Source organism: Erythrolamprus reginae, chromosome 13 (genome assembly GCF_031021105.1).
Source record: "Erythrolamprus reginae isolate rEryReg1 chromosome 13, rEryReg1.hap1, whole genome shotgun sequence".
Classification (NCBI taxonomy): domain Eukaryota; kingdom Metazoa; phylum Chordata; class Lepidosauria; order Squamata; family Dipsadidae; genus Erythrolamprus; species Erythrolamprus reginae.
In genome coordinates this window covers 3,532,561-3,549,163 of record NC_091962.1, presented here as the reverse complement: position 1 = coordinate 3,549,163, position 16,603 = coordinate 3,532,561, and the positions used below count along the sequence as shown (strand labels likewise).

General features: G+C 44.7%; 1 protein-coding gene across 1 annotated transcript in view; it reads left to right on the top strand.

Moving 5' to 3' along the window:
- The window catches only part of ITGA10 (integrin subunit alpha 10), a 134,917-nt gene that overhangs the window by 63,642 nt on the left and 54,672 nt on the right, over positions 1-16,603 (top strand). The window contains exons 8-13 of the mRNA XM_070766676.1: positions 1,479-1,629; positions 2,608-2,773; positions 6,235-6,302; positions 8,287-8,431; positions 9,319-9,467; positions 13,378-13,521. Coding sequence (XP_070622777.1) covers positions 1,479-1,629; positions 2,608-2,773; positions 6,235-6,302; positions 8,287-8,431; positions 9,319-9,467; positions 13,378-13,521 — 823 coding nt within the window. The remainder of the gene's footprint in view (positions 1-1,478; positions 1,630-2,607; positions 2,774-6,234; positions 6,303-8,286; positions 8,432-9,318; positions 9,468-13,377; positions 13,522-16,603) is intronic.

Here is a 16,603-nt window from a genome sequence, read left to right as displayed (position 1 = left end):
AATCAGTTGTCAGAACATACCCTTCTTTTCCGGTTACTCCTGGAAGTGACGTATACAAATGCACAGAGCTACTAAAATGTGAACTGCACTAAAATATAGATTACAGTAATCCCTCGCTACTTCACGGTTCATCTTTTGCGGATTCGCCACTTCACGGGTTTTCAAAGGGGGCTTCAATCCATTAAATCCATTGAAAATTTCAAATCCATTAAAAATTCATAAAATTCTTCTACAGTACTACGGTACTCTACTAAAGAAACTGGTAGGATATCACATGTAGTTCCAGCTGAGAAGCGTTATAGAATGACTGTTTCATGCAAAGGGTGGGTTTTAAAAGTCCAAACACTCGTTAAATACATAAAAAAATATCTTTCCTCTACTTCACGGAAATTATTTCTTCACGGGTGGTTTTGGAATGCATCCCCCACGAAAAACGAGGGATCACTGTAATACATCTTACCTTAAACTACTTCTTTTCTTCTTATTTTTCTTCTAAATTTTTTCATCTAACCACTCAATGAGTAATAACTCATCTCTTTCCACTATAATTTCAGCCCTCTGAGGCACTTCTAAATTGCTGTCAACTTTACTCCCGTCTCCCTGTTCATCTGATAAACTAAAGAGTTTGTTTGTTTGTTTGTTTGTTTGTTTGTTTATTTATTTATTTATTTATTAGATTTGTATGCTGCCCCTCTCCCCAGCCTCGGGGCGGCTAACGACAGTAAAAAACAATATAAACAAATCTAATATTAAAAGTAATTTAAAAAACCCCAATTTAAGAAACCAATCATACATACAAACATACCATGCATAAATTTTGTAATCCTAGGGGGAAGGGAATATCTCAATTTCCCCATGCCTGACGACAGAGGTGGGTTTTAAGGAGCTTACGAAAGGCAAGGAGGGTGGGGGCAACTCTGATCTCTGGGGGGAGCTGGTTCCAGAGGGTCAGGGCCGCCACAGAGAAGGCTCTTCCCCTGGGTCCCGCCAGACGACATTGTTTAGTCGACGGGACCCGGAGAAGGCCAACTCTGTGGGACCTAACCAGTCGCTGGGATTCGTGCGGCAGAAGATGGTCCCAGAGATATTCTGGCGCGATGCCATGAAGGGCTTTATAGGTCATAACCAACACTTTGAATTGTCACCGGAAACCGATCGGCAACCAATGCAGACTGCAGAATGTTGGTGTGACATGGGCATATTTAGGGAAGCCCATGATCGCTCTCGCAGCTGCATTCTGCACAATCTGAAGTTTCCGAACACTCTTCAAAGGTAGCCCCATGTAGAGAGCGTTACAGTAGTCGAACCTCGAGGTGATGAGGGCATGAGTGACTGTGAGCAGTGACTCCCGGTTCAAATAGGGCCGCAATTGGTGCAGCAGGCGGACATTGGGCAAACGCCCCCCTTGGTTCATCATCTTCAGAAACAGACATTTCCTGAGGCTGACAAGGATCACTCACAGCAGCTTCTACCCACAGCACAGAGGCCTTCAGTCCGGAAAGAGGGGGCAGAGAAGGGGCTACCAAGCTGATGATCGTGCTCACCGACGGGGAGTCCCATGATGGAGAAGAGCTTGAAGATGCTCTGGAGGAGTGCGAGAAACGGAACGTGACGCGTTACGCCATCGCGGTAAGTGGTGTCAGCAGATGGAGGGACGAACACACAGGGCGTAGATGAGGAGAGGGAAGAGAGGTCCGATATAGTTTTAAATTAAATTGTGTTTACTTTAGCCAGCAATTTGATCGCAACTTTCTTTTGTGATTGTGGACTTCAACGTCGGGTATTTTGGATCTGAAAGAAAGCATCGTGCAGAAAGTATCTGTGGAAAGGGGAGGGAAGGGAAAGAAAAGAGAAAGGGAAGGGAAGGAAGGAAAAGAGAAAGGAAAGGAAAAGAGAAAGGAAAGGAAGGAAAGAAGGATGGAAGGAAGGAAAAGAGAAAGGAAAGGAAGGAAGGGAGGGAAAGGAAAAGAGATAGGAAAGGAAAGGAAAGGAAGGAAGGAAGGGAAAAGAGAAAGGAAAGGAAGGAAGGAGGGAGGGAGGGAAAGGAAAAGAGAAAGGAAAGGAAAGGAAAGAAAAAGAGAAAGGAAAGGAAGGAAGAAAGGGAGGAAGAAAGGTAAGGAAAAGAAGAGAAAGGAAAGGGAAAGAGAAAGGAAAGGAAAGGAAAAAAGAGAAAGAGAGAGGAAAAGAAAAGAAGAAAGAGAAAGAAAAAGAGAAGGACGGAAGGAAAAGAGAGAAGAGAGAGAAAAAGAAGAAAGGAAGGAAGGAAGGAAGGAAAGAAATATAGAGAAAGAACAAAAGAAAAAGAAAGAAAGAAAGAAAGAAAGAAAGAAAGAAATGGATTTCTTACATACCGTAGGAACAGGAGACTGCAGGTGGGACCCAATAGAGGGTATAAAAGCTCGTTTCTTCTTCAACATCCTCAAGGCATGCAATCCCTCTTTTCCACAGGACCTCAAACCATGTGGTCCTTCTGTCCACCATTAAACCATCTTTCCAAGCCACCGCCGTATTTCCTGTGTCTTTTTTCCCCACTTCGAACCGAACCCAGAAGGACATTTTTATCTTGCCACCAGAAGTCCTGAAACAATGTCTCTGTTTCCACCGCAGGTCTTGGGCCACTATATCCGCCGGAAGAAAGACCCCAACTCGTTCATCAACGAAATTAAATACATTGCCAGCGACCCCGATGAGAAGTACTTCTTCAACGTGACCGACGAGGCAGCCCTCAATGATATTGTGGACTCCTTAGGAGATCGGATCTTCAGCCTGGAAGGTGCTGGGAAAGGAACTCTGGGGGAGGGGAGGGGAACCCCATTTGTCTGGAAATGATATAAGGCAGCGGTAGGCAAAGTCGGCTCCTCTATGACTTGTGGACTTCAACTCCCACAATTCCTGAGCCAAATATGGTAGCTCAGGAACTCTGGGAGTTGAAGTCCACATGTCATAGAAGAGCCAACTTTGCCTATCCCTGGTGTAAGGCAGTGAAGGGCTGCAAAAATGTTTACTACCATACTGTGGGCATGGCTTATTTTGTGGGTGTGGCTTGCCGGCCATGGGACCAGGTGGGGAATGGCTTGATGATCATGAGACGTCCTGAAACGGGGACTCAAGGGAGGACCTCTCACTGACGTCAAAGCTCCGCCCCTGGAATTCCCTCGTGGGATTCCCCACCTCCTTTTGCGCCTCCCGACCGGCCGACAGGTCCCCGGCTGTTCTGGGAAGCGCCGCCGCCCAGCTTTCACCTCTGGAACAGTTGGGGCGCTTCTCGGTGGTCTCCTGAATGCCGAACCCGGAAGTTCGCGAAAGTTCGGGTTCGGGAGAGCGCCGGGAAGCGCCCCGACTGTTCCGGAAGGTGACAGCTGGGCGGCATCGCTTCCTGGCGCTTTCCCGAGTGCCGAACTCGAAAGTTCGGCAAAAGTTCGGGGTTGGGTGCCGAACCCGAATTTAAAAAAAAATTCGTGTGCCGAACCCGAACTTCGTTGGGTTCGCCCAACACTAGTGACTGGCTTAAAGGTGGCCAACCTGACCAAGGGTTAGAGTTAGGGTGTCTGGCTTCTCCTTGCCTCAAAGACATACAATTTCCCTCTCTATTTACTATTGCTGAATATCCAAAATATACTCTTTAATTCTATCTATGTATGCAATATGTGAACATACATATTACACACAGGCACACAAAAATATACATAATCTACTATAGAAACTGTATGTGTGTGTACACACACACACAAGCACACACAGCTCTTCTAAAATTATACACATTCAACCTCATTTACTGCAATAGAAAAAGCGTACCCAGAGCACAGAGGGGAGGGGCGGCATACAAATCTAATAAGTAAGTAAGTAAGTAAGTAAGTAAGTAAGTAAGTAAGTAAGTAAGTAAGTAAGTAAGTAAGTAAGTAAGTAAGTAAATAAGTAAATAAGAAAGAAAGAAAGAAAGAAAGAAAAAGAAAGAAAGAAAGAAAGAAAGAAAGAAAGAATAAAAGAAAGAAAGAAAATTTTTTCCTACTGGTGCTGCGTACCTGACCGTACCCATAGGAGCCCATCACTACTATAAGGTCTTCTGCCTGAGCAGGGGGTTTGACTAGAAGACCTACAAAGGTCTCTTCCCACTCGGACATTCTGTTACGTTGAGATTGAGTGTGACAAAGAATGGCTGGGAGGGGAGGGGCCAGGCGAGGCACCCTTTGACGTGAGTGACATTGAATTTATTTATGTATTTATTATTTATTAATCAGGTTTCTATGCCACCCTCGTTCTGGGACTCAGGGCAGCTCACAGTAAACAAATACAAAAACATGAAGAAATCTAATATTAAATATTCTTAAAAATCTCAATACATAGAACACATAGAAATCTAACTTAAGATGATAATGATAATGATAATTTATTTATTATTTATTATTTATTTATTTATTACTTAGATTTGTATGCTGCCCCTCTCCGAAGATAATGATGATGATAATAATAATAATAATAATAATAATAATAATAATAATAATTTATTAGATTTGTATGCCGCCCCTCTCCGAGGACTCTAAATTAAGTTTAGAGTTAAACTCTAAGTTAAATTCTAAAACCTTATATATTAATAAACCAATCATCCACATTCATATCACACTTCACTTGTAGGCCGGGGCCCCAAGCCTCTTGGCAGAAATGCGCTTTCAGGGCCTTAGGGAGGACTGGGAGGATGGGGGCGGTACGAATCTCCGAGGGGAGTTGATTCCAGAGGGCCGGGGCCGCCACAGAGAAGGCTCTTCCCCTAGGTCCCACCAATCAACATTGTCTAGTTGACGGGACCTGGAGAAAGCCAACTCTGTGGGACCCAACCGGCCGCAGCCAAACCCACCCAGTCACGTGACCACATGCTACACCCACCCAGCAAGCCACACCCACAGAACCGGTAGTTTTTTAAAAAAAAATTAATATCACTACTGGTAAGTAACCATTGCTGGAGTACAGTGGTACCTCATCATACGAACTTAATTGGTTCCAGGAGGAGGTTCGTAAGGTGAAAAGTTCGTAAGATGAAACAATGTTTCCCATAGGAATCAATGTAAAAGCAAATAATGTGTGCAAATCCTTCAGGAAAATCCCAAACTTTAGAAGGGAGGCAAACAGAGGGCAGGGAGGAGCAGCTAAAGGGGGCGGGTGGAAGAAGCAAGGCTAGGCTAAAGGGTGAGTGGGAAGGAAGGAAGGCAAGGGGGGCGCCCCTCCCTTTTCTTTTTTCAAAAGGCACAGTTTCAGTGCCTTTGCAAGCATGCAAAATCTTTACTCCTCCAAGCTGCCCCTCCCTTTTCTTTCTTCAAAAGACACCGTTTCAGTGCCTTTGCAAGCATGCAAAATCTTTACTCCTCCAAGCTGCCCCTCCCTTTTCTTTCTTCAAAAGACACCGTTTCAGTGCCTTTGCAAGCATGCAAAATCTTTACTCCTCCAAGCTGCCCCTCCCTTTTCTTTCTTAAAAAGACACCGTTTCAGTGGCTTTGCAAGCATGCAAAATCTTTACTCCTCCAAGCTGCCCCTCCCTTTTCTTTCTTAAAAAGACACCGTTTCAGTGCCTTTGCAAGCATGTTGTTGTCTGCAAAATCTTTACTCCTCCAAGCTGCCCCTCCCTTTTCTTTCTTAAAAAGACACCGTTTCAGTGCCTTTGCAAGCATGCAAAATCTTTACTCCTCCAAGCTGCCCCTCCCTTTTCTTTCTTAAAAAGGCACCGTTTCAGTGCTTTTGCAAGCATGCAAAATATTTACTCCTCCAAGCTGCCCCTCCCTTTTCTTTCTTCAAAAGACACCGTTTCAGTGCCTTTGCAAGCATGCAAAATCTTTACTCCTCCAAGCTGCCCCTCCCTTTTCTTTCTTCAAAAAAGGGGGAAAAAAGAAACCCCTTCATCCCAGCAGCAGCTGCTTGGGTTCGTAAGGTGAAAATAGTTCGGAAGAAGAGGCAAAAAAATCTTAAACACCGGGTTCGTATCTTGAAAAGTTCGTTAGAAGAGGCGTTCGTAAGATGAGGTACCACTGTATATGTAACTCTAGCACAGTTTCCATTCTAGTAATTCTGGTTGAAGAAAATAGAATAGGAGGGGAGGGGAGAAGAGGAGAGGAGAGGGAGACACCTGTCACAGGAATATCCAAAGTCTTCTTTCTATTCATCCCCGTTTTCTGATAAACTGGCCTGCAGTAATGTGTTGATATCAAGAAGGTGACATATCTCACTTTCTCTTTTTTTTTAAAACAGGGTCCCGCGAGTATAACTCTTTTGAGCTTGAAATGTCCCAGGTTGGCTTCTCCACCCACCTGCTAGAGGTAGGAGACAAAACGGGCTTCTCTCGTTTTCCAAGGTGAAGCGGTACATCAATCTAAGCCACAGCGGTTCTCAACCTGTGGGTCGCGGCCCCCTGGAGGGGTCGAATGACCCTTTCACAGGAGTCACCTAAGACCATGTGAAAACATATACAGTGTTCCCTCGATTTTTGCGGTTTCGAACTTCGCGAATAGCCTATACCAGTGTTTTTCAACCAGTGTGCCGTGGCACACTAGTGTGCCGCGAGACATGGTCAGGTGTGCCGCGAAGCTCAGAGAGAAAGAAAGCAAAAGAGAGAGAGAGAAAGAAAACAAGAGAGAAAGCAAGCAAGAGAGAGAAAGAAAGCAAAAGAGAGAGAAAGAAAGAGCAAGAGAGAGAGAAAGAAAACAAGAGAGAAAGAAAGCAAGAGAGAGAAAGAAAGCAAGAGAGAGAGAGAGAAAGAGAACAAGAGAGAAAGCAAGCAAGAGAGAGAAAGAAAGCAAAAGAGAGAGAAAGAAAGCAAGAGAGAGAGAGAGAAAGAGAACAAGAGAGAAAGAAAGCAAGAGAGAGAGAGAGAAAGACATAGAGGGAAATAGGGAGGGAGAGAGAAAGAGCAAAAAAGAGGAAAGAAGGGAGAGAAAGAAAGGGATGGAGAGAGAGAGAAAAAAAGAGGGAGAGAAAGAGGGAGAGAGAAATAGAGCGAAAGGGAGGAAGATTGAGAATTTTTTTGTCCAAACTTTTTTTAGTTGCCCCCCCCCCCCCCCAATGTGCCCCATGGTTTTGTAAATATAAAAAATGTGCAGAGGCTCAAAAAAGGTTGAAAATCACTGGCCTATACCACGGTTTTTCAAAAAATATTAATTGAAAAATACTTCGCGGTTTTTTTTCTACACCACGGTTTTTCCTGCATGGTGACGTCATACGTCATCGCCAAACTAATAATTTTTGCAAACAAATAACAAAAAAAATAAATTATTATTGTTAAAAAAATAATTATGTTTATAAATATCAGGATCACTAAGTGTCTTATTCAATGGTGAGTACCAGTAATAATGGTGAGTAAATGGTTGTTAAGGGAATGGGGAATGGTAATTTGGGGGTTTAAAGTATTAAGGGAAGGCTTGTGATACTGTCCATAGCCAAAAATCGTGTATTTACTTCCACATCTCTACTTCGCGGAAATTCGACTTTCGCGGGCGGTCTCGGAACGCATCCCCCGCAAAAATCGAGGGAACACTGTATTTCCAATGGTCTTACAAACCGAGACATGGCTCCTCTATCCATCTCCAGGCGGGTCCACCCACTTGCAAATAGACTATTCCAAATATATATATATATATCTGTACCTTGGGAACTTCTGAACATGTGCAGAAGGCAAATTTCTGGCACTGCGCGTGTTTCCCTCTTATTTTTGGCTTTTTGGGGGGCATTTTTTAAAAAAATGACACTGCACATGTCTTCCTTCCTTCCTTCCTTCCTTCCTTCCTCCTTCGCTTCCCTTCCCCTTCCTTCCTTCCTCCTCTTCCCTTCCCTTCCCTTCTTTCCTTCCTTCCTTCCTTCTTCTCTTCTCTTCCCTTCTCCTTCCTTCCTTCCTCCTCTTCTCTTCCCTTCCTTCCTTCCTTTCTTCCTTCTTCTCTTCTCTTCCCTTCCCCTTCCTTCCTTCCTTTCTTCCTTCTCTTCCCTTCTCCTTCCTTCCTTTCCTTCCTTCCTTCTTCTCTTCTCTTCCCTTCTCCTTCCTTCCTTCATTCCTTCCTCCTCTTCCCTTCCCTTCCCCTCCCTCCCTCTCTCCCTTCCTCCCTCCCTTCCTCCTTCTCTTCCCTTACTCCCTCCCTCCTTCCTTCTGGTTGACTCAGCCTTCCATCCTTCTGAGGTGGGTCAAATGAGGACCCAGATTGTTGGGGGCAAGAGGCTGACTCTGTAAACCGCTTAGAGAGGGCTGCAAAAGCACTACGAAGCGGTATATAAGTCTAAGTGCTATTCCTGTTGTCGCTGCTTCTCTCCTGGTAGGACGGAATCCTCTTTGGGATGGTGGGGGCCTACGACTGGGACGGGGCTGTGCTCAAGGAGGGCCGGTCAGGGCGCATCATCCCCCCACGGGAAGCTTTTGCAAGAGAGTTCCCGCGAAAGCAGAACAACCACGCGGCCTATTTGGGTAAGGAAAACGGCAGGAGGTCAGGACGAAGGTGTGAGCTAACTTAACCCTCCGTTCCCAACGGTGTTCGGCCCCCGTCTCTGAGAAGCTTTATTACTTTGTTTGTGTTCCGTCTGGGTCACTCCAGAAGCCAATACCAACCCAAAAAGAGAAGCCAGACACACTGGTAAAAGGCAAAGGCAGTTTTATAAAATTCAAGAAAAACACAGGTAACAGGAAATGTCCTTACAAACAGGAAAATGCTGTATCTTCAGATATATCCACGAAGGCAAAAGTCCATGCAGCAATACAGGATTCTTGCTGCCAAGCCGAGGCTGTAGATAGCAGACCTACACCTCCCACGGGTCTTCCAAAGCTGCTGGGCCACAAGCCAGAAACAAGACAGGATAACGCAACTCCAAACTGATAACACTCCACATGGCTTCAAGGGCTTGCCTGCCTTTTAAACCCTGCTAAGGAGGACCACACCCAAGCCCAGCTGTTCCTAATTCAGTGCTGATAATACTTATTTAATTGCTCCTTTCTCTGATCTGAACGTCTCTGTCGCATGTCAATGACGGCTTGTGCTTCATCACCTAATGACTCCAAGCTACTGGCTGGGGAGAGCCCCCCCCCCCTGGGGCTCTCATGCTGTTCTCCTTCATCCCATTCCTGATTTCCCTCTCCCCCGTCCGACTGTTCAGCCCCCTCCTCTTCGCTGTCCTCCTCCTCCGGGCATGGAGCCAGCAGAGACACAGCCGGTCCCTGAGCAGCCTCAGGCTGAATCACAACAGCTTGATTTATTACTTTGCTCTTGGGTGGCTAGAGGCCAGGCAGAACGAACACTGTCCAGGATGGGGAAAGCCCAGAATTTCTGAAGGTTGCAATTTTCTGTTTCTCTTTCACAGGCTACACCGTCTCTTCAATCAGACTCCGGAGTGGCCGAAGGCTCTACCTGGCCAGCGCCCCCCGTTTCCAGCACAAGGGGAAAGTCATCCTCTTTGAGATGGACGGGGATGGCGACGTGTCCATCTCTCAGGCCCTGACAGGAGACCAAGTAAGTCACTCGCAAGATGTGAATGTCGTTCGTGGCACATCTATAACAGTTGCGGCCCTATCTGGACTGGGACTCATTGCTCACAGTCACTCATGCCCTCATCACCTCGAGGTTTGACTACTGTAATGCTCTCTACATGGGGCTACCTCTGAAAAGTGTTCGGAAACTTCAGATCATGCAGAATGCAGCTGCGAGAGCAGTCATGGGCTTACCTAGGTATGCCCATGTTTCACCATCACTCCGCAGTCTGCATTGGCTGCCGATCAATTTCCGGTCACAATTCAAAGTGTTGGTTATGACCTTTAAAGCCCTTCATGGCACTGGACCAGAATATCTCCGAGACCGCCTTCTGCCGCACAATCCCAGCGACCGATTAGGTCCCACAGAGTGGGCCTTCTCCGGGTCCCGTCAACTAAACAATGTTGGTTGGCGGGCCCCAGGGGAAGAGCCTTCTCTGTGGCGGCCCCGACTCTCTGGAACCAACTCCCCCCAGAGATTAGAACTGCCCCTACTCTCCCTGCCTTCCGTAAACTCCTTAAAACCCACCTTTGCCGTCAGGCATGGGGGAACTGAAACATCTCCCCCGGGCATGTACAATTTATGCATGGTATGTTTGTGTGTGTGTTTGTTAGTAAAATGGGGTTCTTTTTAAAATATTTTAAATTATATTTGGATTTGTCATAAATTGTTGTATCTTGCTGTGAGCCGCCCCGAGTCTGCGGAGAGGGGCAGCATACAAATCTAAATAATAAATAAAGAATAAATAAAGAAGCCGGAGAGACTAGAAGACTTCTGTGTGTAGGGGGGGTTTTCTTTTTGACCATCCAGGAGTGTTGCTGCATTAAAGGTGTGTGAGATTGTATTGGCAGTTCTGTGTTAGCAAAAACTTAGGAAGAGAAGGATTTAGGAGTAGTGAAAATGGGGGAAACAGTGCAGTCAGGCGGTAGGAAAAGCGAGTGGAATACTTGGCTGCATAGCTAGAGGTAGAACAAGCAGGAAGAAGGAGATTGTGAACCCGCTGTATAGAGCGCTGGTGAGACCCCATTTGGAATAATACTGTGTTCAGTTCTGGAGACCTCACCTACAAAAAGATATTGATCAAATTGAGCGGGTCCAAAGACGGGCTACAAGAATGGTGGAAGGCCTTAAGCATAAAACGTATCAGGAAAGACTTCATGGACTCAATCTGTATAGTCTGGAGGACAGAAGGAAAAGGGGGGACATGATCGAAGCATTTAAATATGTCAAAGGGTTAAATAAGGTTCAGGAAGGAAGTGTTTTTAATAGGAAAGTGAACACAAGAACAAGGGGACACAATCTGAAGTTAGTTGGGGGAAAGATCGGAAGCAACCTGAGAAAATATTATTTTAATGAAAGAGTAGTAGATGCTTGGAACAAACTTCCAGCAGAGGTGGTTGGTAAATCCCCAGTAACTGAATTTAAACATGCCTGGGATAAACATAGATCCATCCTAAGATAAAATACAGGAAATAGTATAAGGGCAGACTAGATGGACCACGAGGTCTTTTTCTGCCGTCAATCTTCTATGTTTCTACAAATAAAACTCTTTATTGGCCAGGTGTGATTGGAAACACAAGGAATTTGTCTTTGTCTATGTTTCTAGAATATTCTGTAAGTGTCTGGTTTTTCCGGCTGTTGATATACATGGTCCTCGTCTTACGACCATTTGCTTAGTGACAAAAGTGGCAATGGTACGGAACAAATTGACGCAACTGGCAGGCCAAAGTCTCCAAATCTACTGATGATAGCCTTAGATTCAGGTTATTGTCAGGGTTCCAAATAGCAGAATGCAGCTGCGAGAGCAATCATGGGCTTCCCCAAATATGCCCATGTTATACCAACACTCCGCAGTCTGCATTGGTTGCCGATCAGTTTCCGGTCACAATTCAAAGTTTTGGTTATGACCTATAAAGCCCTTCATGGCACCGGACCAGAATATCTCAGGGACCGCCTTCTGTTGCACGAATCCCAGCTTGGCGGGACCCATGGGAAGAGCCTTCTCTGTGGCGGCCCCGGTCCTCTGGAACCAACTCCCCCCAGAGATTAGAATTGCCCCCACCCTCCTTGCCTTTCGTAAGCTTCTTAAAACCCACCTCTGCCGCCAGGCATGGGAGAACTGAGATACTTTTTCCCCCTAGGCCTTTACATATGTCTGTATGTATGTTTGGTTTTATAATAAGGGTTTTAACTGTTTTAATATTGGATTTTTATATGCTGTTTTTATTACTGTTGTTAGCCGCCCCGAGTCTACGGAGAGGGGCGGCATACAAATCCAATAAATGAATGAATGAATGAATAAATGAATAAATAAATAAATCCGAAATCAGAGTCCGAGGCACAGCATTCCTCCAAGTTCCAATTTATTAACAGAACCATGTTGGCACATGTGGGAGAAACACGAATCCAAAGCTACGAGCATTTCACCATCCAGTTTAAAGTTCATTTCCCTTGCTCCCACACTCAGAAGTTCATCACGTCGACAAGTCTCCTTCGTGCCAACGTATCCGTTACTCCCATCAACTTCCGGGCAGGTGTCAAACAAAGGATGACCTTGATAATCTAGAAGGAATTTGTTATGGCTACATCTCTACCTCTCTCATGCAACAGCCTCTCCCAAATTCCCACGGTACTAATGCAATCCACAGTATAATATGTGGCAGGCCAAAGTCTTCAAATCTATCAATGGCTTTGGCCGCACAGCAACCTTTTTTCACACTTAATGACTGTTGCAGCATCCCCACTGGGTATTTGAAAACTGGTCCATAACGTAATGACGTTTGCAATAATGTGATTTTCCCTTTTGCAACCTTCTGACGATCAAGTTTCAAGCTTCAAGTTTTATTGGATTTATAAGCCGCCCCTCTCCGAAAACTCGGGGCGGCTAACAGCAATCATAGACAATATACAATAATAATCCAATACTAAAAGCAAATTAAAACCCCTTAATATAGAAAATCAAACACACATACCATGCATACCATTGTAACGGCCTAGGGGGAGAAGAAATCTTAATTCCCCCATGCCTGGAGGCAGAGGTGGGTTTTAAGTAGTTTACGAAAGGCAAGGAGGGTGGGGGCAATTCTAATCTCTGGGGGGAGTTGGTTCCAGAGGGCTGGGGGCTGCCACAGAGAAGGCTCTTCCCCTGGGTCCCGCCAATGGGTAAACCAGATTCATTTTACAACCATACAACTAATTTAACAACAGTGGCAGGAAAACTTGTGTGACTCTATCAGCAGTAATGGGCTGCTGCCCCCCACCGGGGGGGGGGATGACACATGAAGTGGGGGTAGTAAGTTTATGCACTATTTATTGAATGCTTAATAGTTTTTTTTTTTATTGTCCTTCCTTCTCTAGTACCTTAGGATGATCCTTAATTACTTTAAAAAAAGGAAATAATTCAATAGTATGTTTTTACTCATAATTGCTTTAATCATTTAAATAATTATCTAGAGCTGAACTTTTATAGCAATTAAAGAAAATCGAGCTACTTGCCTAGTCTGTTATCATACTGAACCTTGTGGGTTCAGTACTAAGCCTGAAAATGTGACTGTGCTCCTCAACAAATAACGCTGTCTACCATTTGCCCTTTTTTGCGGCTATTCAAATAATGGGACTTAATCCACTGAAAAAGAGTCCAAGCACCTATTTTGAAAACTTATCTTGGTCGGTAAGCTACTCCCACTCAATTACTTGATCGTTAAGCAACTCCCGGTCACATGATTGTCAAGCCACTCCCACCTGGTCACATGGCTGGCAAGCTACTCCTACCCAGTCACATGACCACCAAGCCACACCCACAAAATAAGCCACACCCACAGTGTGGCAGTACAAAATTTGGCAGCCCATCACTGTCTGCCACGGTTGACCTGGTCTTCATTGTCTCACGCAGATTGGCTCCTACTTTGGCGGCGAAGTTTGCCCTGTGGACGTGAACGGGGACGGCGTCACAGACATCTTGCTGGTGGCTGCCCCCATGTACCTGGGCCCACAGAACAAGGAGATTGGGTGTGTTTACCTTTACAGGGTTGGCCCGGTGAGTGCGGCTGAGGGGCAGGGGTTTATCGTAGTTTGTGTTGGGTTTTTATTTCGGTAATGAGACCCGGAGTCACTCTATGGTGCTTTTTTCAAGAGGCAACTAGACACCCCAGGCTTATATAGTTTACGCATGGCATGATTGTGTTGTATGGTTTTAATGGTGGGCTTTAGATGCTTTTAATATTAGATTTGTTACACTGTTATTATTTTGTTGTGAGCCGCTCCGAGTCTACGTAGAGGGGCGGCATTCAAATCTAATTAATAATAATAATAATCACCTCGAGGCTCGACTACTGTAATGCTCTCTATATGGGGCTACCTTTGAAGAGTGTTCGGAAACTTCAGATCGTGCAGAATGCAGCTGCGAGAGCAGTCATGGGCTTTCCCAAATATGCCCATGTTACACCAACACTCCGCAGTCTGCATTGGTTGCCGATCAGTTTCCGGTCAAAGTGTTGGTCGTTACCTATAAAGCCCTTCATGTCACCGGACCAGGATATCTGCGAGACCATCTTCTGCCACACGAATCCCAGCGGCCGGTTAGGTCCCACAGAGTTGGTCTTCTACGGGTCCCGTCGACAAAACAATGTCGTCTGGCGGGACTCAGGGGAGGAGCCTTCTCTGTGGCGGCTCTGACCCTCTGGAATCAGCTCCCTCCAGAGATTAGAACTGCCCCCACCCTCCTTGCCTTTCGTAAACTCCTTAAAACCCACCTCTGTCGTCAAGCGTGGGGGAACTGAGACATCTCCCTCTGCCTATGTAGTTTTTATGCATGATATGACTGTATGTATGTTTTTTATATTGGGGTTCCTTGCTTTTTAGACTTTTTAAATGTACTATTGTTATTTTAGATTCTAACTATTAGATTTGTCATTATGTATTGTTTTTATCACTGTTGTGAGCCGCCCCGAGTCTGCGGAGAGGGGCGGCATACAAATCTAATAAATAATAATATTAATATTAATATTAATAATAATAATAACAACAACAACAATAACAATAATATATTATTATTATTATTGTTATTATTGTTGTTGTTATTATTATTATTATTATTATTATTATTATTCCTGGTTTTTATTAATTTATTTATTGTAGGGCTAGGCCAAGTTGGCTCTTCTATGTCATGTGGACTTCAACTCCCAGAATTCCTGAGCTAGCCTGATGGGCTCAGGAATTCTGGGAGTTGAAGTCCACAAGTCATAGAGGAATCAACTTTGCCTACCTCTGATTTATTGGACTTAAATACCACCCTTTTCCAAAGACTCAGGGCGGCTCACAACATTTTATTTTTTTTAAAAAACAACACCAAACAATTCTTAGCTCAATTATAAAATTAATGTAAAAATCCAAGTTTTTAAATTCACACAACCCCATTTCATTCATATCACAATCCTACCGACAAGATGGTGGGGAGACTCTCTGACTCTCCCCACCATCTTGTCAGTAGGATTGTGATATGATTGTGAGACATCTTCAAAGAAAAACCAGGAAGTCCAGTTGCCTTTGGCACAAACCATGACCTGGAGGACTGAGAATGTCCATAGACATCAGGAGACATCAGGAGTCAGGGTTCCAAGTAACACCCCCCAATGAAAGAAGACTCCGAGGTGTGAGTTTCCTCAAAAGTTCCACTTTATTAGAGATCTCACATTGGCACATCTGGGAAAACCCGAATCTGAAGAGCTTCCGGGGTTTTCCCCACCCAAAAGAAAGTCCAAGCCCTTGCCCCAGCACCCCCACATGTCCATCACATGGTCCAATCCTGTGATGGACTTCAGGACCCCGTTCTGCCTCATGCCTCCCAGCGACCAATAAGAACCCACAGAATTGACCTCCATTAGCCAAACAATTTTGGCTGAAGAGCCTTCTCTGTGGTGGCTCCGGCCCTATGAAACCAACTGCCTCCGGAGATTCGTATCCTCCCCACCTTACCGGCCTTCCGCACAATTGTTGATTGGTTGCAGATCCCGCATGAATGGTGAATGATTGGGAAGAGTATATGTGTTTTAGTGTGGTATTTAATTAATGCTCTTACATTGTTTTAAGAATTGTTTTACTTGTTGGAAGCTGTCCAGAGCCCTTTGGGAGTTGATCGGCATATAAGATGAATGAATGAATGAATGAATGAAGGAAGGAAGGAAGGAAGGAAGGAAGGAAGGAAGGAAGGAAGGAAGGAAGGAAGGAAGGAACCGTCCCAACTGGAGATGCCTCCCAGTCACACCCATCCAGGTGCAGGGTGGAGTGACCTTGACTCTCAGAGGAAGGAATGTTATTATGACTACATATCTCCCCAGCTCCATACAGTTCCCCCCTCCTGGTTTCCCACAGTATTAAATGTGGCAGGCCTGAATATCCAGTGCCCAAGATGCCTTCCAGACCTGATATCACCATGAGTGAGTTGGATGGCCATATAAAATTTTAAAATATACTGTATATATATATTTAAATGAAACATATGGAGAAACTACTGTACAAAGTGAGGGTTCCCCCCCCCCCCCACTTTGTGGTTGTGCACCAACAAACAATCTTTTTTTCACCAAATTTACATAAACATCCATAATTATACATTTTTGTCCACAATGCCCTAAACATACTGTATTTTTCGGAGTATAAACATACTGTATTTTTCGTATAAACATACTGTATTTTTTGGAGTATAAACATACTGTATTTTTTGGAGTATAAACATACTGTATTTTTTGGAGTATAAACATACTGTATTTTCCTTCCTAAAAGAGGCTGATAATTTGGGTGCGTCTTATACTCTGAATGTAACTTTACACACTTACACACACACACACACACACACACACACACACACACACACACCAACCCTAACTTGCTGCTAACGATCTTCCCAGCTCTTACCTTGCAGGCTCTTTCATTGTTTCTCTCTGCGAATAAAGTTTTCCAAGCCCTAAGTCTTTGCAGGGGTTTTTCCATTGCTCTCACTTCCTCCGAATAAGTTTCTTTCCAGCCCTAACCAGGTACTAACAAGGTTCCCAGCTCTTAGTGGCTTGCAAGCTCTTTCATTGTTACTCTCTGCAAAGAATGTTTTCCAAGCCCTAAGTCTTTGC